Source organism: Oncorhynchus clarkii, unplaced genomic scaffold (genome assembly GCF_045791955.1).
Source record: "Oncorhynchus clarkii lewisi isolate Uvic-CL-2024 unplaced genomic scaffold, UVic_Ocla_1.0 unplaced_contig_3037_pilon_pilon, whole genome shotgun sequence".
NCBI classification, from domain to species: domain Eukaryota; kingdom Metazoa; phylum Chordata; class Actinopteri; order Salmoniformes; family Salmonidae; genus Oncorhynchus; species Oncorhynchus clarkii.
The window spans coordinates 1-23,853 of NW_027258493.1; the positions used below are offsets into that span (position 1 = coordinate 1).

Consider the following 23,853-nt stretch of genomic DNA (forward strand, 5'->3'; position numbering starts at 1 on the left):
AAGCTGATACAGACATACCCAAGATGACTCAAAGCTGATCCAGACATACCCAAGATGACATACCCAAGAAGATGATCCAGACATACCCAAGATGACTCGAAGCTGATCCAGACATACCCAAGATGACTCGAAGCTGATACAGACATACCCAAGATGACTCGAAGATGATACAGACATACCCAAGATGACTCGAAGCTGATACAGACATACCCAAGATGACTCGAAGCTTCGAAGCTGATACAGACATACCCAAGATGACTCGAAGATGATACAGACATACCCAAGATGACTCGAAGATGATCCAGACATACCCAAGATGACTCGAAGCTGATCCAGACATACCCAAGATGACTCGAAGATGATCCAGAAATACCCAAGATGACTCGAAGATGATCCAGACATACCCAAGATGACTCGAAGCTGATCCAGACATACCCAAGATGACTCGAAGCTGATACAGACATACCCAAGACGACTCAAAGCTGATACAGACATACCCAAGATGACTCAAAGCTGATACAGACATACCCAAGACGACTCGAAGCTGTAATCACAGCCAAAGGTGCTTCTACAAAAGTATTGACTCAAGGATGTGAATACTTATGTAAATGAGTTATTTCTGTAACTTAATTTTCAATAAAAAAAATCGCAAAACATTTCTATAAACATGTTTTCACTTTGTCATTATGGGGTATTGGTGTGTAGATGGGTGAGGAAAAAATATATTCACATTTTAATTTCAGGCTGTAACACAACAAAATGTGTAATTAAGTACTTTCTGAAGTCTCTGTCGGTGAGAACTGTAACTCAGACAGGATCACCTTCTCAGTGGGAGGGGTCAGTTTATTCATGTTAATTGACTCCGGGGGCCACGAGTAACATAGTAGATGAGAGCACATGGGAAATCACGAGTAACATAGTAGATGAGAGCACATGGGAAATCACGAGTAACATAGCAGATGAGAGCACATGGGAAATCACGAGTAACATAGTAGATGAGAGCACATGGGAAATCACGAGTAACATAGTGGATGAGAGCACATGGGAAATCACGAGTAACATTGTAGATGAGAGCACATGGGAAATCACGAGTAACATAGTGGATGAGAGCACATGGGAAATCACGAGTAACATAGCAGATGAGAGCACATGGGAAATCACGAGTAACATAGTGGATGAGAGCACATGGGAAATGTTGAAAGCCAAGATAATCAGGTGCCGTTCATCACTGACTGATAAACAGCTGTATGCGTACTCATCACGTGAGGCATCACCAGTAACATTGTAGATGAGAGCACATGGTAAATGTTGAAAGCCAAGATAATCAGGTGCCGTTCATCACTGACTGATAAACAGCTGTATGCGTACTCATCACGTGAGGCATCACCAGTAAAAGGGTTTTTCTTCACATGCCAAATAAAGCTAGGCAAGCGCAGCGCAGGCTGAGTTCACTGTGACATGTGGACATGGAGAGCTGTTGCTAGGTAAAGAGACGGACATTAAATTGGGTTTTTATACATAACAGCAGTGCCAGATGTAAAGGCGCAGATAAAACAGCAGTAACCCAGGTTGTTTGAAGGGGGGGAGATCAACCTACATGTTGAAGGGGTGGGAGATCAACCTACATGTTGAAGGGGTAGATCAACCTACATGTTGAAGGGTTGGGAGATCAACCTACATGTTGAAGGGTTGGGAGATCAACCTACATGTTGATAGCAGATCAACCTACATGTTGAAGGGGTGGGAGATCAACCTACATGTTGAAGGGGTGAAGATCAACCTACATGTTGAAGGGGGAGATCAACCTACATGTTGATAGCAGATCAACCGACATGTTGAAGGGGTGGGAGATCAACCTACATGTTGAAGGGGTGAAGATCAACCCACATGTTGAAGGGGGAGATCAACCTACATGTTGAAGGGTTGGGAGATCAACCTACATGTTGATAGCAGATCAACCTACATGTTGAAGGGGTGGGAGATCAACCTACATGTTGAAGGGGGAGATCAACCTACATGTTGAAGGGTTGGGAGATCAACCTACATGTTGATAGCAGATCAAACTACATGTTGAAGGGGAGGAGATCAACCTACATGTTGAAGGGTTGGGAGATCAACCTAGAGATCAACCTACATGTTGAAGGGGGGAGATCAACCTACATGTTGAAGGGGGGGGGGGGGGGGGGGTGATCCTACATGTTGAAGGGGGAGATCAACCTTCATGTTGAAGGGGGGACATCAACCTACATGTTGAAGGGAGAGATCAACCTACATGTTGAAGGGGGAGATCAACCTACATGTTGAAGGGGGAGATCAACCTACATGTGTTGGTTTGGCCTTGTGAAAGGCTTCAGCCATATGTATACGGCAGGGAGTTTGATCCAGTGACTGATCATAAGGCGTTAGAGGCTATTGACAGTCCTCGCTCAAAGCCGTGCGCTCCTATCAAACGGTGGGGAGCTGAGACTCCAACAATATGACGTTTGTGTTATCCACATATCAGGAGGGGAAAAAACAACATGGCTGACCCTCTGTCTCGTCTAATTGAAGAGACTGCAGTGAAAGACTCTCACACACACACACACACACACACACACACACGGAGCAGAGGAGAGCGTGAGATTTGTGGCTGTGAAACCATCTCCAAATGCAATGACCACAAGGGAAGTGGAGTAGGCATCAGCTACAGACAAAGAGCCAATAGAGCTGAGAAATGCTCTGCAGAGTGGGTGTTATGAGACATGGCAGGCCTGTAGAAAATGAACTGTGTATAATCCGTCAGTCCTAAGGGGAACAGGCATTGTTTTGCCACGTGGGCTTTGTGTGACGGCTGTAGCCTTAGATCAAGAGGGACATGTGGGCATTGTAGTCACAAAACTACATGTAATGGGTAAAGCACGATGGCCGGACATTGTAGTCACAAAACTACATGTCATGGATAAGCACGATGGCCAGACATTGTAGTCACAAAACTACATGTCATGGGTAAAGCACGATGGCCAGACATTGTAGTCACAAAACTACATCTCATGGGTAAAGCACGATGGCCAGACATTGTACAAGGCTGCAGAGAGACATGTCAAGTCCTGCCATGGTTCTCAGATTGTAGCACGACCAGACGTGCCAGAACCTCTGAGACCCACAGAGCTACCTGAAGGACCGCGGCAGGACATCACCAACTGACCTATTGGGTCCACGACCAACAGGACACTCAGTACTAGTAGTTGTAGACTATTACAGCAGATGTTATGAATATGATATCATGCAATTTACTACCACAGAAAAAAAAGGTGATTGATAGTCTGGAGACTATTTTCAGTCGTCATGGTCTCCCACGAACAATCCCATCTGATTGTTGCCCACAGTACCTGTCATCCCAGTTCCAGAACTTCTGCCGGGAAAATGATGCTGAGCAGAAAGGGAAATCCAAGATCTATGCAGACAACCGTCGCAGAGCTGAACACTCTGACATGGACATCGGAGACCAGGTTCTCCTAAAACAGGACAAAAACAGACAAGTTCACAACAACCTTCAACACAGTGATCAATATAGAGGGAAACAATGTGGTTGTTCCATCTCCAACTGGAGCCAGGTATTCCAGCAATACAACATTCATGAAGATCTATAGAATTGAGGAGCCAAATTCACAACCAAAGGACAGAGACTGACAGAGACTGCAGAAACAGAGTCATACTCTGAGACATTACATAGAGTCCAAACCAGAGACTGACAGAGACTGCGGAAACAGAGTCCTACTACCTACTCTGAGACATTACATAGAGTCCAAACCAGAGACTGACAGAGACTGCGGAACAGAGTCCTACTCTGAGACATTACATAGAGTCCAAACCAGAGACTGACAGAGACTGCAGAAACAGAGGACTACTCTGAGACATTACATAGAGTCCAAACCAGAGACCATATTTGAGGGATCACCACAAAGTCCACGGACACCCAAGCTAGTCAGGCCTCACAGACTAATTAAACTGCCACAGAAGTTAACAGACTTAGTCATTTAAATAATTATCCTGTATTGTAAGGGGTAAAGAAAACAAGCTTATAAACTGGAAAAATGACAAGAACAAAGGACTAATGTGAAAACTGAATGTTTGAATTATGTTGTGAAAAAGGTGCAAAAATGTTTTGTTACAGTAAGAACAAAAATATAATAGTTTAGTTTAGTAGGATGGAGGCTCCATAGCTGCATGGATCTGTAACTACTACAGTGTAGTTTAGTATGGAGGCTGTGTGGAGGCTGTGTGGATCTGTAACTGCTACAGTGTAGTTTAGTAGGATGGAGGCTGTATGGATCTGTAACTGCTACAGTGTAGTTTAGTAGGATGGAGGCTGTATGGATCTGTAACTACTACAGTGTAGTTTAGTAGGATGGAGGCTGTATGGATCTGTTACTACTACAGTGTAGTTTAGTAGGATGGAGGCTGTATGGATCTGTTACTACTACAGTGTAGTTTAGTAGGATGGAGGCTGTATGGATCTGTAACTACTACAGTGTAGTTTAGTAGGATGGAGACTCTATAGCTGCATGGATCTGTAACTGCTACAGTGTAGTTTAGTAGGATGGAGGCTGTATGGATCTGTAACTGCTACAGTGTACAGTTGTGGGCAAAAGTTTTGAGAATGACACAAATATTAATTTCCACAATGTTTGCTGCTTCAGTGTCTTTAGATATTTAAGTCAGATGTTACTATGGAATGATGAAGTATAATTACAAGCATTTCATAAGTGTCAAAGGCTTTTATTGACAATGACATGAAGTTGATGCAAAGAGTCAATATTTGCAGTGTTGACCCTTCTTTTTCAAGACCTCTGCAATCCGCCCTGGCATGCTGTCAATTAACTTCTGGGCCACATCCTGACTGATGGCAGCCCATTCCTGCATAATCAATGCTTGGAGTTTGTCAGAATTTGTGGGTTTTTGTTTGTCCACCCACCTCTTGAGGATTGATCAAGTTCTCAATGGGATTAAGGTCTGGGGGGTTTCCTGGCCATGGACCCAAAATATCGATGTTTTGTTCCCCGAGCCACTTAGTTACCACTTTTGCCTTATGGCAAGGTGCTCCATCATGCTGACACGGTATTGTTCATCACCAAACTGTTCCTGGATGGTTGGGAGAAGTTGCTCTCAGAGGATGTGCTGGTACCATTCTTTATTCATGGCTGTGTTCTTAGGCAAAATTGTGAGTGAGCCCACTCCCCTGGCTGAGAAGCAACCCCACACATGAATGGTCTCAGGATGCTTTACTGTTGACATGACACAGGACTGATGGTAGCGCTTACCTTGTCTTCTCCAGACAAGCTTTTTTCCGGATGCCCCAAACAATCTTAATGGGGATTCATCAGAGAAAATGACTTTACCCCAGTCCTCAGCAGTCCAATCCCTGTACCTTTTGCAAAATATCAGTCTGTCCCTGATGTTTTTCCTGGAGAGAAGTGGCTTCTTTGCTGCCCTTCTTGACACCAGGCCAACCTCCAAAAGTCTTCTCCTCACTGTGCGTGCAGATGCAATCACACTTGCCTGCTGCCATTCCTGAGCAAGCTCTGTACTGGTGGTGCCCCGATCCCACAGCTGAATCAACTTTAGGAGACGGTCTTGGCGCTTGCTGGACTTTCTTGGGCACCCTGAAGCCTTCTTCACAACAATTGAACCGCTCTCCTTGATGTTCTTGCCTGTGAAGCCCTTTTTGTGCAAAGCAATGATAACGGCATTTGTTTCCTTGCAGGTAACCATGGCTGACAGAGGAAGAACAATGATTCCAAGCACCAACCTCCTTTTGAAGCTTCCAGTCTGTTATTCAAACTCCATCAGCATTGCAGAGTGATCTCCAGCCTTGTCCTCGTCAACACTCACACCTGTGTTAACGAGAGAATCACTGACTGACGTGATGTCAGCTGGTCCTTTTGTGGCAGGGCTGAAATGCAGTGGATTTTTTTTTGGGGGGGGGGGGTTCAGTTCATTTGCATGGAAAAGAGGGAATTTGCAATTAATTTCAGCTTATCTGATCACTCTTCAGAACATTCTGGAGTATATGCAAATTGCCATCATACGAACTGAGCAGCAGACTTTGTGAAAATTGGTATTTGTTTCATTCTCAAAACTTTTGGCCACGACTGTATGTCAGAGAGGCCCAGCATCATCCGGGTTAGGGTTTGGCCCAGGGTAGGCCATCATTATAAATAAGAATTTGTTCTTAACTGACTTGCCTAGTTAAATAAAATACATTTTAAAAAAAATGTCAGGTTGACGTTAATTTCATGTCCAAGTAAAGGGGGAATGTCGTGTATTGATGTGACTGTGCTGACATATGACGTCACCACAGGAATGTGGGGTTTATTTCACGGACAGTGACGGAGTAAAGACATGTTGAAGTTTACCTTCGAGTCTGGTTGAGTTAATGTAGTATAATATCCTAAGTATAGGATTGAACAAGAGAGGCCGGTAAAACATGCACAATGACTACGCTGATACGACGCTCACGAACATTTCCTGCCGCATCTCATAATCCAGACCAAACTCACTCGGAAAGTGGATACATTTTTTCCGCTGCTCTACGAGACCTCACCATTTCCAATTATTTTCAGCCAAACAGGAAATCAGTTCCAGGTAACCTATTGCTAATGATTATTATTTGTTTTAACGATGCTTGTAACACGGTCTGTAAACCAACGCGTTCCAGGATGAAACCGCGCTGGTTTCAGCGGCCTGGTTTTGTTGTTCCCCCAGCTAGTTAGCTGTTAGCCAGTTAGCAACACATCTCCCGTCCAACCCGTTTGTGTAGCTAGCTAGCTAACATGCTAACTTTATTTCAGGTTCACGATTGAAGTGTGACTTCCATTTCGTAGTTAGCCAGCTGTCGACTCATTGTGAGTAAAATGACTGTTGTGAGGAATTAGCTAACCGGCTGCTCCTTGTTTAGCCACAGATAGATAGGTTGGTTACAAAAGATTTGGTTTAGCTATCTAGGTAGCTAGCCAAATTAGCTGGACTAACCGTTGCTAAACTTCCCGGCTACAGGTTTATGCAAACAGCTAACGCCTCGATCATACCGACAGTATTATTCCGTTTTGGTACTCCCGAGTGGCGCAGCGATCTAAGGCACTGCATCTCAGTGCTAAAGGGGTCACTACAGACCCTGGTTCGATTCCAGGCTGTATCACAACCGGCCGTGATCGGGAGTCCCATAGGGTGGCGCACAATTGGCCCAGCATCGTTAGGGTTTGGCCAGGGTAGGCCTTCATTGTAAATATAATAATTTGTTCTTAACTGGCTTGCCTCGTTAAAGGTTAAATAAAAGTAATTTCCTATCCAACTGGTCCGGCGTTTGCCTTACAGCATTGATTTGCAGAGGCAGTGCGTTCTGTTTGGTGATTTATGTTGAATTTATTGAACATATGCGTCAAACTGTATGCATAGACGTCTTGACAGAAATGGTAGCAGAATGTGAATGTTGCACACATATCCAGATGATGCTGTTTACCTTTTTGTGCAATCATTCTGTTGGTGTGATCAAGGCATAACCCCTTTTCCATAATATGTTAAAGCAAATTAAGAAGGAATGTCGACCTAAGAAGCAAAATTCGGTTTCCCATCATAATGATACAGCTGTGACGCAGGCAAGAATAACGAAGTACTTCTGGGTCATGGATCTTTTGGAATCCTCCAGAATAAGAGTCCCGTCATTATGGATAAACTGACAAGATGCATATCTCTCCGCTCTAGTAATGGGAGTGGTTGTCCACAAAGCGGCACGGTGGGCTGTCTAGCTCCCCCCCTATCCTTTCTTTTAATTGGTGGATACATCTCATTATTGTAATCCTTTAAAAAAAATATTTGATGAAGGTTGTTGACGTCAACCGCCTGTATTCAATGGAGAGATTGTATGCTACTACCATTTACTACCATCTTGGGACAACTCCAGTATAGTGTCCTACTTATATCAGTACACTCATGTAACGACTTAAACATTACGAAACTTCTATTAGATCAAATAAACCTTGTGTCGCAAATAATCATTTTTTTGTTGACCGAATTCGACACACTCTCATTGACTTCATACAAAACCGGTTACTTAGTCAAACAACTGGGGCGGAAAACACCACCTGCTGGACGAATACAGATTTGCACCCTAGCTGGGCCTCTCTCTTCCACTTCCTCTCTGTGTGAATACTTTGTAAATTAATAATTAGTGCAGAATTATCCATGTATTTTATCCTTGTAATTATTCTTTGTTTGATAACAAGTATTTCTATAAGATATTGTGTGATTTATTTGTTTATTTGAATCCTAAATGGTCAACAATGTTGTTTGTGTGTGTACTCTTATCTTGTGTACGTTGTGCTGCAGTGAAAGGTCCATTCTACTCAGGAACACTTCAAGTCTCCAAGTCCACTGAGTTTACACCCCCAGGAGCACTTCTAGTCTCCAAGTCCACTGAGTTTACACCCCCAGGAGCACTTCTAGTCTCCAAGTCCACTGAGTTTACACCCCCAGGAGCACTTCTAGTCTCCAAGTCCACTGAGTTTACACCCCCAGGAGCATCGCTGCTCATTTTGCGGCCCTTAAAGAGTGGCCAATCAGCTTTCATCCACTTGGTTGTCATAATGGACATAAATACTGCACCGTACATAATCGATTGTGTCTAATAAAACCAGGGTCCAGCCTACTCACTAAAGTCCATAGCATACAAGACAGAATGTACGTGTCCAATATGAAAAATCTACTTGGATTGGCTACTCTTTAAGGGCTGCAAAATGAACAGCGACACTTCTCTTGGTGTAAACTCAGTGACAGTGTGAACGGACAGTGACGTTGTGAAGTTGGCAACGATAAGAAGTAGCCGGGAGTAGCAGATAGCGTCGCTAATGCAAATACACCTATTCTGGAAATTCATGAGCTGGAATATATCGCTAGCTCTTGACTATGGAAGCAGATTACTGACTTGTTCCGGTTGAAGATCATTAGTTTGGTAACGGATACGAGAGAAGGGTACTAATTGATTGTTTCACAGGGACTCTAAAATAAAATATCATTATTCCCTTCATGGAATAAAGACGTTCCACGAAGAGAACTGAAAGTCATTGAAGACGTGGAGTCGCTGATTTTATTTAGAATTGGGGGAGAGAAAAAAAGGGGAAAAAAAATGTTTTCTTCTATTGACAATTTTATATCAAATCAGATGAAAGTTGCTGGATCGAATCCCCGAGCTGATAAGGTAAAACATCTGTCGTTCTGCCCCTGGCAATTTAACCCAGTGTTCTACCGGGCGCCGAAGACGTGGATGTCAATTATGGCAGCCCCCACACCTCTGTGATTCACAAATACGGAAGACACATTTCAGTTGAAGGCATTCAGTTGTACAACTGACGAGGTACCCCCCCCCCCCTTTCCCCTGTTTTATCACAGGTGTAGACTTCACAGTGAAATGCTGACTGACGAGCCCTTTCCCCTGTTTTATCACAGGTGTAGACTTCACAGTGAAATGCTGACTGACGAGCCCTTTCCCAACAGTGCAGAGTTAAAAAGGAAAATGAGAATAGTTCAACGATAAAATACAAGGCGTAGCGTTACCAAGTCTGTCTGTGTGAGGTTACATGGATACATGGATACATGGATACATGGATACATGGTTACATGGATACATGGATACATGGTTACATGGTTACATGGTTACATGGATACATGGATACATGGATACATGGTTACATGGTTACATGGATACATGGTTACATGGATACATGGATACATGGTTACATGGTTACATGGTTACATGGATACATGGATACATGGATACATGGTTACATGGTTACATGGATACATGGTTACATGGATACATGGATACATGGTTACATGGTTACATGGATACATGGTTACATGGATACATGGTTACATGGATACATGGATACATGGTTACATGGATACATGGTTACATGGATACATGGTTACATGGATACATGGTTACATGGTTACATGGTTACATGGATACATGGATACATGGTTACATGGTTACATGGATACATGGATACATGGTTACATGGATACATGGTTACATGGATACATGGTTACATGGATACATGGATACATGGATAGTCAGATTAATATAATAGTTTGATTAAAACGTGCTTTGCAAGAAGAATGGTTTCTCTAATAATAATCCTGTTTCCATGGAAACATCTGAAATCCGGCTACCCGATGGCACTCTGATAAATGCAGAAGATTACTACTCAAAATAAATGTTCTACCACAGCGATCATGTTATTTTTAATTTATTTTAAGCACATTTGATTCCGAGTTCGGACACACAACATTTTGTTTGTGAAAACTAAGACAGTAGTACATTCAGACAGTAGTACATTCAGACAGTAGTACATTCAGACAGTAGTACATTCAGACAGTAGTACATTCAGACAGTAGTACATTCAGACAGTAGTACATTCAGACAGTAGTACATTCAGACAGTAGTACATTCAGACGGTAGTACATTCAGACGGTAGTACATTCAGACGGTAGTACATTCAGACGGTAGTACATTCAGACGGTAGTACATTCAGACGGTAGTACATTCAGACGGTAGTACATTCAGACGGTAGTACATTCAGACGGTAGTACATTCAGACAGTAGTACATTCAGACAGTAGTACATTCAGTTGTTCTGAACTCACTTCACTTTGCACTTAACAGGGAGGCTCGCTTTGCTGTTGCCAGCACATGTGCAGATCAAATACAATCTGTTGGAATTGATTTCAAATACAATTTGCTGGAATTGATTTCAAATACAATCAGCTGGAATTCAGATGTTATGCTACATGTCCTATAGTCTGAAAGGTTGCTCAGAAAACCTTGTTCTAATCGGCGTTGATGCTTGCTTTGATTTTTGACCCTATACCGATTTTAAGACATGCAGAGTAAGGTGTTTACATGACTATTGGATCATTTGCCATAATCAGATTAATATTGAGGTAGTTGAGGTAATATATGCATGTAGTTAGGGGTACAAGTGACTAGGCAATCAGGATAGATAATAAAGAGGAACAGCAGTATACAGAACCAGTCACAAGTTTACACAGACCTACTCCTTCAAAGGTGTACACAGACCTACTCCTTCAAAGGTTTACACAGACCTACTCCTTCAAAGGTGTACACAGACCTACTCCTTCAAAGGTTTACACAGACCTACTCCTTCAAAGGTGTACACAGACCTACTCCTTCAAAGGTGTACACAGACCTACTCCTTCAAAGGTTTACACAGACCTACTCCTTCAAAGGTGTACACAGACCTACTCCTTCAAAGGTTTACACAGACCTACTCCTTCAAAGGTTTTTCTTTATATTTTACTATTTTTAGTAGTGAAGACATCAAAACTATAAACTGGCACATGGAATCATGTAGTAACTCAAAAAGTGTTAAACAAATGCTTTTCCAATGGTCTTCAAGGAGTTCCCACATATGCTGAGCACTCGTTGGCTGCTATTCCTTCACTCTGCCGTCCAGCTCATCCCAAACCATCTCAGTTGGGTTGAGGTTGGGTGATTGTGGAAGCCGGGTCATCTGATGCAGCACTCCATCACTCTCCTTCTTGGTCAAATAGCTCTTACACAGCCTGGAGGTGTGTTGGGTTTGTCCTGTTGAAAAACAGATGATAGTGGGACTAAGCTCAAACCAGATGGGATGGCATATCGCTGCAGAATGCTGTGGTAGCCATGCTGGTTAAATGTGCGTTGAATTCTAAATAAATCACAGACAGTGTCACCAGCAAAGCACCATCACACCACCTCCTCCATGCGTCACAGTGAGAACCACACATGCGGAGATCATCCGTTCACCTACTCTGCGTGTCAAAGACACGGTGGTTGGAACCAAGAATTTGGACTCATCAGAACAAAGGACAGATTTCCACGGGTCTAATGTCCATTGCTCATGTTTCTTGGCCCAAGCAAGTCTCTTCCTATTGGTGTCTTTTAGTAGTGGTTTCTTTGCAACAATTCGACCATGAAGGCCTGATTTCACGCAGTCTCCTCTGAACAGTTGATGTTATGTGTCTGTTACTTGAACTCAGTGAAATATTTATTTGGGCTGCAATCTGGGGTGCAGTTAATTCTAATGAACTTGTCCTCTGCAACAGGGGAAACTCTGGGTCTTCCTTTCCTGTGGCATTCCTCATGAGAGCCAGTTTCATCATTGCGCCTGATGGTTTTTGTGACTGCACTTGAAGAAACGTTCAAAGGTCTTGAAATTTTCCGTATTGACTGACCTTCATGACTGTCGTTTCTCTTTGATTATTTGAGCTGTTCTTGCCATAATATCGACTTGGTCTTTTACCAAACAGGGCTATCGTCTGTATACCACCCCTACCTTGTCACAACACTACTGATTGGCTCAAACGCATTAAGAAGGAAATAAATTCCACAAATTAACTTTTAACAAGGCACACATGTTAATTGAAATGCATTCCAGGTGACTACCTCATGAAGCTGGTTGAGAGAATGCCAAGAGTGTGCAAAGCTGTCATCAAGGCAAAAGGGTGGCTACTTTGAAGAATCTCAAATATAAAATATATTTTTAATTTGTTTGACACTTTCTTTGGTTACTACATGTTTCCATATGAGTTATTTCATAGTTCATAGTTCATGTCTTCAAAGAAAAACCCTTGAATGAGTAGGTGTGTCCAAACTTTTGACTGGTACTGTATGTACAGTGTGTTTTGTGTCGTATTTGTGAGGATGCAAGAGAATCAGTGCCACAAACAAGAGGGTCAATGCAGTCCGGGCTATTTGATGAACTGTTCAGCAGTCCGGGCTATTTGATGAACTGTTCAGCAGTCTGATGGCTTGGGGGTAGAAGCTGTTCAGCAGTCCGGGCTATTTGATGAACTGTTCAGCAGTCTGATGGCTTGGGGGTAGAAGCTGTTCAGCAGTCCGGGCTATTTGATGAACTGTTCAGCAGTCTGATGGCTTGGGGGTAGAAGCTGTTCAGCAGTCTGATGGCTTGGGGGTAGAAGCTGTTCAGCAGTCCGGGCTATTTGATGAACTGTTCAGCAGTCTGATGGCTTGGGGGTAGAAGCTGTTCAGCAGTCCGGGCTATTTGATGAACTGTTCAGCAGTCTGATGGCTTGGGGGTAGAAGCTGTTCAGCAGTCCGGGCTATTTGATGAACTGTTCAGCAGTCTGATGGCTTGGGGGTAGAAGCTGTTCAGCAGTCCGGGCTATTTGATGAACTGTTCAGCAGTCTGATGGCTTGGGGGTAGAAGCTGTTCAGCAGTCCGGGCTATTTGATGAACTGTTCAGCAGTCTGATGGCTTGGGGGTAGAAGCTGTTCAGCAGTCCGGGCTATTTGATGAACTGTTCAGCAGTCTGATGGCTTGGGGGTAGAAGCTGTTCAGCAGTCCGGGCTATTTGATGAACTGTTCAGCAGTCTGATGGCTTGGGGGTAGAAGCTGTTCAGCAGTCCGGGCTATTTGATGAACTGTTCAGCAGTCTGATGGCTTGGGGGTAGAAGCTGTTCAGCAGTCTGATGGCTTGGGGGTAGAAGCTGTTCAGCAGTCCGGGCTATTTGATGAACTGTTCAGCAGTCTGATGGCTTGGGGGTAGAAGCTGTTCAGCAGTCCGGGCTATTTGATGAACTGTTCAGCAGTCTGATGGCTTGGGGGTAGAAGCTGTTCAGCAGTCTGATGGCTTGGGGGTAGAAGCTGTTCAGCAGTCCGGGCTATTTGATGAACTGTTCAGCAGTCTGATGGCTTGAGGGTAGAAGCTGTTCAGCAGTCTGATGGCTTGGGGGTAGAAGCTGTTCAGCAGTCCGGGCTATTTGATGAACTGTTCAGCAGTCTGATGGCTTGGGGGTAGAAGCTGTTCAGCAGTCCGGGCTATTTGATGAACTGTTCAGCAGTCTGATGGCTTGGGGGTAGAAGCTGTTCAGCAGTCCGGGCTATTTGATGAACTGTTCAGCAGTCTGATGGCTTGGGGGTAGAAGCTGTTCAGCAGTCCGGGCTATTTGATGAACTGTTCAGCAGTCTGATGGCTTGGGGGTAGAAGCTGTTCAGCAGTCCGGGCTATTTGATGAACTGTTCAGCAGTCCGGGCTATTTGATGAACTGTTCAGCAGTCTGATGGCTTGGGGGTAGAAGCTGTTCAGCAGTCCGGGCTATTTGATGAACTGTTCAGCAGTCTGATGGCTTGGGGGTAGAAGCTGTTCAGCAGTCCGGGCTATTTGATGAACTGTTCAGCAGTCTGATGGCTTGGGGGTAGAAGCTGTTCAGCAGTCCGGGCTATTTGATGAACTGTTCAGCAGTCTGATGGCTTGGGGGTAGAAGCTGTTCAGCAGTCCGGGCTATTTGATGAACTGTTCAGCAGTCTGATGGCTTGGGGGTAGAAGCTGTTCAGCAGTCCGGGCTATTTGATGAACTGTTCAGCAGTCTGATGGCTTGGGGGTAGAAGCTGTTCAGCAGTCCGGGCTATTTGATGAACTGTTCAGCAGTCTGATGGCTTGGGGGTAGAAGCTGTTCAGCAGTCTGATGGCTTGGGGGTAGAAGCTGTTCAGCAGTCTGATGGCTTGGGGGTAGAAGCTGTTCAGCAGTCCGGGCTATTTGATGAACTGTTCAGCAGTCTGATGGCTTGGGGGTAGAAGCTGTTCAGCAGTCCGGGCTATTTGATGAACTGTTCAGCAGTCTGATGGCTTGGGGGTAGAAGCTGTTCAGCAGTCCGGGCTATTTGATGAACTGTTCAGCAGTCTGATGGCTTGGGGGTAGAAGCTGTTCAGCAGTCTGATGGCTTGGGGGTAGAAGCTGTTCAGCAGTCTGATGGCTTGGGGGTAGAAGCTGTTCAGCAGTCCGGGCTATTTGATGAACTGTTCAGCAGTCTGATGGCTTGGGGGTAGAAGCTGTTCAGCAGTCCGGGCTATTTGATGAACTGTTCAGCAGTCTGATGGCTTGGGGGTAGAAGCTGTTCAGCAGTCCGGGCTATTTGATGAACTGTTCAGCAGTCTGATGGCTTGGGGGTAGAAGCTGTTCAGCAGTCTGATGGCTTGGGGGTAGAAGCTGTTCAGCAGTCTGATGGCTTGGGGGTAGAAGCTGTTCAGCAGTCCGGGCTATTTGATGAACTGTTCAGCAGTCTGATGGCTTGGGGGTAGAAGCTGTTCAGCAGTCCGGGCTATTTGATGAACTGTTCAGCAGTCTGATGGCTTGGGGGTAGAAGCTGTTCAGCAGTCTGATGGCTTGGGGGTAGAACAGTCTAATGGCTTGGGGGTAGAAGCTGTTCAGCAGTCTGATGGCTTGGGGGTAGAAGCTGTTCAGCAGTCTGATGGCTTGAGGGTAGAAGCTGTTCAGCAGTCTGATGGCTTGAGGGTAGAAGCTGTTCAGCAGTCTGATGGCTTGAGGGTAGAAGCTGTTCAGCAGTCTGATGGCTTGGGGGTAGAACAGTCTGATGGCTTGGGGGTAGAAGCTGTTCAGCAGTCTGATGGCTTGGGGGTAGAAGCTGTTCAGCAGTCTGATGGCTTGGGGGTAGAACAGTCTAATGGCTTGGGGGTAGAAGCTGTTCAGCAGTCTGATGGCTTGGGGGTAGAAGCTGTTCAGCAGTCTAATGGCTTGGGGGTAGAAGCTGTTCAGCAGTCTGATGGCTTGGGGGTAGAAGCTGTTCAGCAGTCTGATGGCTTGGGGGTAGAAGCTGTTCAGCAGTCTGATGGCTTGAGGTTAGAAGCTGTTCAGCAGTCTGATGGCTTGAGGTTAGAAGCTGTTCAGCAGTCTGATGGCTTGAGGGTAGAAGCTGTTCAGCAGTCTGATGGCTTGAGGGTAGAAGCTGTTCATCAGTCTGATGGCTTGGGGGTAGAAGCTGTTCAGCAGTCTGATGGCTTGGGGGTAGAACAGTCTAATGGCTTGGGGGTAGAAGCTGTTCAGCAGTCTAATGGCTTGGGGGTAGAAGCTGTTCAGCAGTCTGACGGCTTGGGGGTAGAAGCTGTTCAGCAGTCTAATGGCTTGGGGGTAGAAGCTCTTTGGGTGCCAAACTTGGTACTCCGGGACCACTGGCAGTAGCAGAGATTACTTGGGTAGATGGAGTCTTTGACCATTTTTAGGGCCTTCCTCTGACGCCACCTGGTATAGAGGTCCTGGATGGCAGGGAGCTCGGCCCCAGTGATGTACTGGGACCATACACAAGAGGTTGACTGATATGTGTGGTTAGCTAGCTTAGATACATTTTTTTGTTGCTGTTGAATTTTACCTCTTTTCTCCCCAATTTCGTGGTATCCAATTTTTAGTAGTTACTATCTTGTCTCATCGCTACAACTCCCGTACGGGCTCGGGAGAGACGAAGGTTGAAAGTCATGCGTCCTCCGATACCCAACCAACTGCTTCTTAACACAGCGCGCATCCAACCCAGAAGCCAGCCACACCAATGTGTCGGAGGAAACACCGTGCACCTGGCAACCTTGGTTAGCGCACACTGCGCCCGGCCCGCCACAGGAGTCGCTAGTGCGCGATGAGACAAGGATATCCCTAACCCGGACAACGCTAGGCCAATTGTGCGTCGCTCCACGGACCTCCTGGTCACGACCGGTTACGACAGAGCCTGGGCGCGAACCCAGAGTCTCTGGTGGCACAGAGACCGATATGGGGGTTGGATGCGCGCTGTACAGTACAGCGCCCTTAACCACTGCGCCACCCGGGAGGCCCCCTTAGATAAATTTTTGTTGTCTTTTATGGAGCTATACCACGATCTAGGTTTGTGAAAATCACCCTGAACTCTTTCAGTCTCCTCTTTTAGATCTACCTCTAGCCTACCATGTCTGAACCAGGTTCTGGTTGTGGTGTTCCGGCCCAGAGAAGCTCACAGCGGGGTCCAGAGTTGCTGTCAGTGAAGCTGGGGGACTGCAGTCAAACAGTGGAACTCAATGTGATTGTCAAGGAGGAGGGCGAGGAGAGAGAAATCAATGAGCGGGAGGAGGAAGAGAGAGAGGAGGACAGGGCCTCTGTTGACTCAGGTAAATTCAGGCTAACATCCTCTTTGGTTCAGAGGTAAACAACCCAAAATAACCATTTGATTTTCTGGTTCATTAAGAAATGTAAACATATGTTTTTGGTTGTTGAATAAAATGTAAATTCAGAATATTTAAGCAAGTTAGCAGGCTAACTCATTGATTCTGCTTTGTAGTGTAACCCTCAGGCTTCTGTATGTGTAAGAGGGAAGGCGAGTGCCAAAACAAAAATGGCTACCGACCATTGCGCAATGCATTGTAATTTGACAATGGCGGCATTATTTATGTGCAATGCAACAAGCCCCTTGCAAAAGTATTTATTTCAATACACTGTTAATCCTAATTAATGTTGAATTCTGCATTAAGCTAAAATACCTTGTTCCTCTGTCTGTTTCTTACCCTATATATCTGTTCATATTCTTACAGGAGAGATCCCCAACCCAGACTCGGTAAACGAGCCCAGTTCCACAGCATCAAGACTGCCTGGTTGTGGGAGTTACCCCTGTCCTCAATGTGGGAAGTGTTTCAGTCGAGCAGGAGACCTGAAGACTCATCAGAGATCCCACAGTGGAGAGAAGCCTACCTGTACTTTCAATGTGATTGTCAAAGAGGAGGACGGTGACTGTACTCTCAATGTGATTGTCAAAGAGGAGGAGGATGAGAAGGAAAAGAGAGGAGTTGAGGAAGAGAAGGAAACTAGTGGTATAGTCGACCCAGATACATCAAGACTTCGTGGTCGTTACCCCTGTCCTCAATGTGGAAAGAGTTTCAGTTCCTCAGGTAATCTAAAGAATCACCAAAGAGTTCACAATGGAGAGAAACCTTACCACTGCTCCCAATGTGGAAAGGGTTTCAGTCGAGCAGGAGACCTGAAGACTCATCAGAGATCGCACAGCGGAGAAAAGCCTCACCACTGCTCTCTTTGTGGGAAGTGTTTCAGTCGAGCAGGAGACCTGAAGACTCATCAGAGATCGCACAGTGGAGAGAAGTCTGCCAGTACTTTCAATGTGATTGTCAAAGAGGAGGAGGATGAAAAGGAAATCGATGAGAAGGTAAAGAGAGAAGTTAAGGAAGAGCAGGAAGCTAGTGGTGTAGTTGACCCAGATACATCAAGACTATCTGGTCGGGGTCGATTCCCCTGTCATCAGTGTGGGAAGAGTTTCCGTTCCTCAGGTAAACTAAAGAATCATCAAAGAGTACACACTCGAGAGAAACCATTTCACTGTGCCACATGTGGGAAGAGTTTCCGTGAAAAATTCAACCTCACGAGACATGAGAAGGTACATAGTGGGGAGAAGCCGTATCACTGCACCCAGTGTGGGAAAAGCTTCAATCGTTCTGGAAGTCTTAAGGAACATCAAAGAGTACATACAGGGGAGAAGCCTTACCACTGCTCTCTTTGTCAGAAGAGTTTTAGTCAGCCAGGAAACCTTAAGAAACACCAGAGAATACATACAGGGGAGAAGCCTTACCGTTGCTCTCTGTGTGGAAATAGTTTTTGTTTTGCTGGAAACCTCAAGAATCATCAGAGATCACACTGTGGAGAGAAGCCTTACCGCTGCTCTCAGTGTGGGGAGGGATTCCCTCAACTAAAAAGTCTTAAAAGCCATCAGAAAATACATATTGGAGAGACGTCTCCCTCTACTTTCAATGTGATTGTCAAAGAGGAGGGTGGTGACTGTACTTTCAATGTGATTGTCAAAGAAGAGGAGGATGGGAAGAAAATTGCTGAGAAGGAAATGAGAGAAGTTGAAGAGGACGACAACAACAGTGGTGTAGTTGACCCAGATACATCAAGATTGCCTGATCGGTGTCGTTACCCCTGTCCTCAATGTGGAAAGATTTTCAGTTCCTCAAGTAATCTTAAGAATCATCAAAGAGTTCACACTGGAGAGAAACCTTTCCTCTGCTCCCAATGTGGGAAGAGTTTCAGTGAGAAAGTAAACCTTAAGAGACACGAAAGAGTACATAGTGGAGAGAAGCCTTACCACTGCACCACATGTGGGAAGAGCTTCAATCATTCAGGAAGCCTTAGAGATCATCAGAGAATTCATACAGGGGAGAAACCTTACCACTGCTCACTTTGCGGAAATAATTTCCGTTTTGCTGGAGACCTAAAGAATCATCAGAGATCACACAGTGGAGAGAAGCCTTACCAATGTTCTCGGTGTGGAGAGGGATTCACTCAGCTAAGAAGTCTAAGAAGTCATGAGAGAATATCCATTGGAGGGAAGCCTGCCTGTGCTTTCAATGTGATTGTCCAAGAAGAGAAAGAAGTTGAGGGAGAGGAGAGTGATGTGAAATAAACGTGAAGTGAGGATACATAAGCTAACTATAGGTATTGATATTCACACCTATCCTTGCAATGGTGTCATGGACAGCACCATTTAGGGCTATCTTCTTTTACTTCTATGAGTGTATTGGACGTTCACAAATGAACTCAACTTGAATACCACCACCACCTATTGTGCTGGAGAGTGTATTAATCTGACCTTTATTTTGACAGGGAGTCAATACTGAGACCGAGGTCTCTTTTCCAGATGAGGCCGTATAGCACCACAATACACATTAAACTACAATAAACACATTCAACTACACATTCATAAACACAATATACACGGTGTAATACACAACATGACACGACAAGTAAAACGCAATCATAAAAAAAACAGACATTCTTTCGCAACAAGGTCCCATAACAACTGTCTGAAATGCCCTAGAGGCACCAATTCCTCCAATTTTAAAGTGCATTGTAGATTATTCGACACACGCAAGGCACAAGGAAACCAAATGCTGATCTACCGAACTCTGTAGACACCAATGGAGTCTCTCTAGAGTTAACCAACCCTGGGAACGGGTTTGATAACTTATCATTTAGAGGCAGCTGCTCTTTTATAAATAGTATCACCATAATTGAGAACGGGTAGAAAGGTTGACTGCCGAATCTGTTTCCTGCTGACTAGAGAGAGACTAGATCAGTTTCTGTAAAAAAAAAAAAAAAATGTAAAACATTTTAAATCTTAGTTTCTTTAACTAGCTCAGTCGTATGTTTAAGCAACAAAAAAAACAAAAACGTTAAATCACACCAAGGTCGTCATTATATGCCGGGACTCGTTGGATTTATAACACCATCCGATGAGTGAGGGAAGATGTAATCCAACTGAGACGACCAAGTATGAGTTTTAAAAAATCAGTAAGGGGTTTTTCCTGCACAACTGTAAAATCAGACTGTAGCCTTGTCACAGCCAGGTCAGCAGTCGGGGTAATTCCGTAACGTAATAGTGTCATCCGTATTTAGATGAGATCGAGACAAGATCGTTAACAACTATAGTGGTTGCTGTAATAGTGCTATTCCCAGGCCTAAAGCCTGATTGGTTTACGTTAACAATACATGTCTCATTGTAAACCAGGTTGCCAGTGTTCCTGGCCTTGACCCAAGCCTTGACCCAAGCATAATTTATTTAATGAATTATTTCTGAACAGGATAGTGGTTGCTGTAGTAATGCTATTCCCAGGCCTTAAAGCTGATTGGTTTATTATTTCTGAACAGGATAGTGGTTGCTGTAGTAATGCTATTCCCAGGCCTAAAGCCTTTACATGAGATCGATATACTGAACAATACATTTTCCATTCACACACAAAAAGCTTATTTTGTGCCCAAATTTGTTTACGTCCTTGTTATTGAGCATTTTTTTCTTTTGTGAAGGAAATCCATCCACCTGACAGGTGTGTCATATCAAGAAGCTGATTAAATAGCATGAACATTGACAAACTGATGTCCCAGCCTTAGTAGTCTAGTCATGGTAAAAACATGACGTCTGGCCTCCCGAGTGTCACAGCGGTCTAAGGCACTACTGTCTTTCTTTGGAATGCTCAGATGACACAATAAACAACAATATCTAACTTTAACTACCACAGTATCATGTTAAAGGGACATTTCACAATTACATAGTCATAATCTCAAGCACCACCCTAACATCAACATTTGTGAAAATGGCACATTTTTATGTTTTGCAGTAAAATATATAGAGGAATATGTGTTATATTTGATTTTTTTTGCAGTGAAATATATAGAGGAATATGTGTTTCCAATGACATCAGTGTGATTTTAACCAATTATCAGGAGGCATTGTTTACTAATTACCTACTAATTGGTTGATGATGTCATCACATATGTTGATGTTGGGGTGGTGCTTGATGAAGAATGTGTAGTATGTTTTTTTTAAATACATTATTTCCTGTTAAAGTAACGTATGTTCATGACTAACATGTAAAACAGTAGCATAGTCTATAGAGGCCTGTATACTGGGGGCTGAGTCTATATATAGTATATACTGGGGGCTGAGTCTATAAAGGCCTGTATACTGGGGGCTGAGTCTATATATAGTATATACTGGGGGCTGAGTCTATATATAGTATATACTAGGGGCTGAGTCAATATGTAGTATATACTGGGGGCTGAGTCTATATATAGTATATACTGGGGGCTGAGTCTATAAAGGCCTGTATACTGGGGGCTGAGTCTGTATATAGTATATACTGGGGGCTGAGTCTATATATAGTATATACTAGGGGCTGAGTCAATATGTAGTATATACTGGGGGCTGAGTCTATATGTAGTATATACTGGGGCTCAATGTCCCAAATGGTGCACTATTCCCTCTATAGTGCACTACATTTGACCATGGGCCCTATTCTGTAGTGCACTACTTTTGACTATGGGCCATAGTCTGTAGTGCACTGCATTTGTCCATGGGCCCTATTCTGTAGTGCACTGCATTTGTCCATGGGCCCTATGGGCTATTCTATTGAATACAAAATAAGTCCATAGACTCCAGTAGAATTCAGTTGTGGATATGTTTTATACCTGATTAAACTCAGTAGAAGGGCTGGTTTCTATTGACATAAAATGTATTGTTATGTCATGATATGGATGGAACCAGTGTTTTTTAGAATTTTGTTCTGTTCCGGAACAGTATAGATCCCTTTCGTTGACAGTTCTGGTTCTGTTCCTTGAAATTCCGGTTTTCTTTTCTGTTCCCTGAGCTGGTTCCAACCCCTGGTTTAGAACATTGTAAAGTATCCATTAATTAAATAATAAATGCTAACAAACTGTAATCTTCTTCTTCATTGAAGGTGGATGATGTTGGTAGATTGTCTTTATCCATGAAAAGTCAGTATTGTATCATGGTGATGATAAATCACAAGAATAAAAGATGCCAGATACTCACTGCATTGTTGGAATATTATAAACTGTCTGGTTTGAGCCCTGAATGCTGATTGGCTGACAGCCGTTGGTATATCAGACAGTATGACAAAACATGTATTTTTACTGCTCTAATTACATTGGAAACCAGTTTATAATAGCAATAAGGCACCTCGGAGGGTTGTGGTATATGGCCAATATACCTCCGCTAAGGACTGTATCCAGGCAGTCCGCTTTCAGTCGTGCATAAGGACAGCCCTTAGCCGTGGTATATTGGCCATGTTTGTATTGAATGGAGAGTGGTTGGGAAATTGTTTTGCACTCCGTGTAACGTTGTGCTGAAACACGAGAGAAGGTCGACAATCAACAGTCACTTTGAATCAGCAAAGTATATGAGAATGTCAGAACAGTTCCCACTGCAGCGGCAGATCTCTATGACTGAAGTGGTAGCAGGGAAGACTGTGGCAAGCGCTGAAAGAATCGAGGTGAGTGGCGTTTTCCTCAAACTTTTACTCCGCTACTCTTGGCTTTAGTAGGGTGGTCGGCACTCTGCTCTCCCCAGTCTACTCTTGGCTTTAGTAGGGTGGTCGGCACTCTGCTCTCCCCAGTCTACTCTTGGCTTTAGTAGGGTGGTCGGCACTCTGCTCTCCCCAGTCTACTCTTGGCTTTAGTAGGGTGGTCGGCACTCTGCTCTCCCCAGTCTACTCTTGGCTTTAGTAGGGTGGTCGGCACTCTGCTCTCCCCAGTCTACTCTTGGCTTTAGTAGGGTGGTCGGCACTCTGCTCTCCCCGGTCTGTCTATGGAGAGCGCTGCTCAAAGCGCTGAGTGCAATTTGTCAGCTTTGCCGTATTAAACTTGATACGTTTGACAAAAACACAATCTTAATGCATTAAAAATAATTGGTAATACCGTTTTAAAAGTACTTATCAACCACAATACTCAATTTTTTTACGTTCTGTTCTTCATCTCCCTTGCGACCCTTTCAGAAAAAATCACAATGAATCTATTTGTTTTGTTTGAGAGAGAATGTGAGGAGAGGAGAGGTGTGAGTGGGACTGGGAGGTGCATCTTGTGTTGATAGCAAGACCCAAGCCTGATGGAGAGGAGAGGTGTGAGAGGGACTGGGAGGTGCATCTTGTGTTGATAGCAAGACCCAAGCCTGATGGAGAGGAGAGGTGTGAGAGGGACTGGGAGGTGCATCTTGTGTTGATAGCAAGACCCAAGCCTGATGGAGAGGAGAGGTGTGAGAGGGACTGGGAGGTGCATCTTGTGTTGATAGCAAGACCCAAGCCTGATGGAGAGGAGAGGTGTGAGAGGGACTGGGAGGTGCATCTTGTGTTGATAGCAAGACCCAAGCCTGATGGAGAGGAGAGGTGTGAGAGGGACTGGGAGGTGCATCTTGTGTTGATAGCAAGACCCAAGCCTGATGGAGAGGAGAGGTGTGAGAGAGACTGGGAGGTGCATCTTGTGTTGATAGCAAGACCCAAGCCTGATGGAGAGGTGTGTGTGAGAGGGACTGGGAGGTGCATCTTGTGTTGATAGCAAGCCCCAAGCCTGATGGAGAGGAGAGGTGTGAGAGGGACTGGGAGGTGCATCTTGTGTTGATAGCAAGACCCAAGCCTGATGGAGAGGAGAGGTGTGAGAGGGACTGGGAGGTGCATCTTGTGTTGA

At 44.4% G+C, this 23,853-nt stretch overlaps 2 protein-coding genes across 2 annotated transcripts in view; both read left to right on the top strand.

The window, feature by feature from the left end:
- The first annotated feature begins 6,528 nt into the window (after positions 1-6,528).
- LOC139397114 (zinc finger protein 271-like) overlaps positions 6,529-23,853 on the top strand; it is a 28,185-nt gene continuing 10,860 nt past the window's right edge. The window contains exon 1 of the mRNA XM_071143981.1: positions 6,529-6,624. The gene's annotated coding sequence lies outside the window, so the exon portion shown is untranslated. The remainder of the gene's footprint in view (positions 6,625-23,853) is intronic.
- Positions 16,761-19,188, top strand: LOC139397110 (zinc finger protein 235-like). The gene is made up of 4 exons (XM_071143978.1): positions 16,761-16,982; positions 17,403-17,756; positions 18,150-18,786; positions 19,089-19,188. The coding sequence occupies exons 1-4, from the start codon at positions 16,784-16,786 to the stop codon at positions 19,186-19,188; spliced, it is 1,290 nt and encodes a 429-aa protein (XP_071000079.1). The 5' UTR covers positions 16,761-16,783.